The sequence below is a fragment of the Octopus bimaculoides genome, chromosome 5 (genome assembly GCF_001194135.2).
Source record: "Octopus bimaculoides isolate UCB-OBI-ISO-001 chromosome 5, ASM119413v2, whole genome shotgun sequence".
Lineage (NCBI taxonomy): Eukaryota > Metazoa > Mollusca > Cephalopoda > Octopoda > Octopodidae > Octopus > Octopus bimaculoides.
This window is the reverse complement of record NC_068985.1, coordinates 117,500,364-117,502,354: the sequence shown is the minus strand read 5'-3', so window position 1 is coordinate 117,502,354 and position 1,991 is coordinate 117,500,364. Positions and strand designations below refer to the sequence as shown.

Here is a 1,991-nt window from a genome sequence, read left to right as displayed (position 1 = left end):
AGTAAATATTTCTGTAAATATTGGAACTGTCCCAAAAATTCTTTGCAAAAGTCTTTTTTATAAATATATGCACACGCACACACACACACACGCACATACAAAGATATACACACACCCACACAGACACCCACACACCCACACCCACACACACACATACACACACACACTCTTACACCCAAACAGATACACACATACACAGCCGCACACGCACGCACATATAAAGATATACATACATGTGTGCGTGAGTGTGAATGTATGTGAATGCACGCGCATGTGTGTATATGTGTTTGTGTGCGTGTACTTTGGCACCGCATAGTTTGAGTGTGTGCCCAACACGACATGTGCTGGATAAATATTATTTATTTGCGGATTTATAATATTCCTAATAGTTCTACGTGGAAAAGATTATCCAGAAATCCTCAAGATATCGTCTTAAGATACTTCATATTGGAAAGGTAATCATCAGACGATTATCAGTATTTATGAGGAGTGTTCGTTAAAAGTTTTCCCTGTTCCACTTGCCAAGGACTGAGATAAACGAAACTTGGCATAATTATTAAGACTTCTCTACATAGTCACCACCAAGGGTGACACACTCCTCCCATTCCTTCATGCAGCTGTGAAGACCTCGCCTGTAGAAGTCAGTAGGTAGCATCTGGAAACAAGACTTCACCTCGGAAATAAGTTCATCATCATCCGAAAATTGCTTCCCCTTCAAAATAGACTTCAAGGTTGGAAAAAGGTGGCAGTCAGATGGTGCGGTGTCGGGAGAGTAAGGGAGATGAAGAAGGATTTCATAGCTGCAGGTATGTGCTTTCATTTGCGCAACATGCATATTGTGAACTGGGGCGTTGTCTTGGAGGAGGCGAACTTCTTTGGTCAGCATGCCATGCTTCTCTGCTTTAATGGCATCCCACAATTTCTGCTGCAGCGAAGCACAATATGCCCCGTTAATTGTGATGCTTTTTGCCAGAATATCCATCTTCGCTACTCCGCACTGGCCCCAAAAGACTGAGCATCACCTTGCCTGCTGATGGTTGGACACGAGCCTCCTGTGGAGGTGATGAGTTATCATGGTTTCATTGTTTCGACTGGACTTTAGTCTCAGGATCATTGTGATGGACACTTGTTTTATCCTGTGTGATAAATCTACCGAAAACGTCCTCCTCGTTTTCTTGGCACATTGACTCGTTCCTGCTTCTGAAAAGCTGTGAGCATCCAAGAAATCCGCCATGTAGACAACTTTTGCATGTGCAAATGGTCGGAAATGATTTTTTCCACGGATCCTACATTAATCATCACTTTTTGGGATAGTTGCGGAATAGTTATGCGGCGATCCTCCAAAATGACGGCTTCCACTTTATGGGTGATGTCGTCATCAATGGCGGAATGTGGTCGTCCAGGAACAGGAGCACTTTCCAGCAATGTCTTACCACAGTTAAACTGGCAATGCCATTGCTTGACTACGTTGTATAATGGTACATGGTCATCATAAACTTCTTTCATCTCATCGAAAGTCTCTTTTGATAGACGATCTTTCAAGTATATGAACTTGATCACTGATGTGCATTCAACTACCTCCATTATAACATCTTAGTCAACTTCAGCACCCGTAAAAGACAAACGAATACTAGTAGAAAGCTGCAATTTGCAATATAACATGTAGAGAGTATGTTTATACCTGTACAAGTTCCTTTTCCTGCAATAACAGGAAATGGGTCGGGGAAATCTTTAATGAACACCTCTCGCATATCTGAAATATTGTGGGTGTTCTTTATCCTCTTCCACATCAAACCAGTGGTAGCTTCAAGAATCTAAAAATATAGTGTGTGTGTGTGTGTATCTATCTATCTATCTATCTATCTATCTATCTATCTATCTATCTATCTATCTATCTATCTATCTATCTATCTATCTCTATATCTATCTATCTATCTATCTATCTATCTATCTATCTATCTATCTATCTATCTATCTATCTATCTCTATAT

General features: G+C 40.7%; 1 protein-coding gene across 1 annotated transcript; it reads right to left on the bottom strand.

The window, feature by feature from the left end:
- Window positions 1-1,149: 1,149 nt before the first annotated feature.
- LOC106872575 (uncharacterized) lies at window positions 1,150-1,584 on the bottom strand. The gene has a single exon (XM_014919608.1). It carries the CDS (start codon window positions 1,582-1,584, stop codon window positions 1,150-1,152), a length of 435 nt encoding a protein of 144 aa, XP_014775094.1.
- Between the last annotated feature and the right edge of the window lie 407 nt (window positions 1,585-1,991).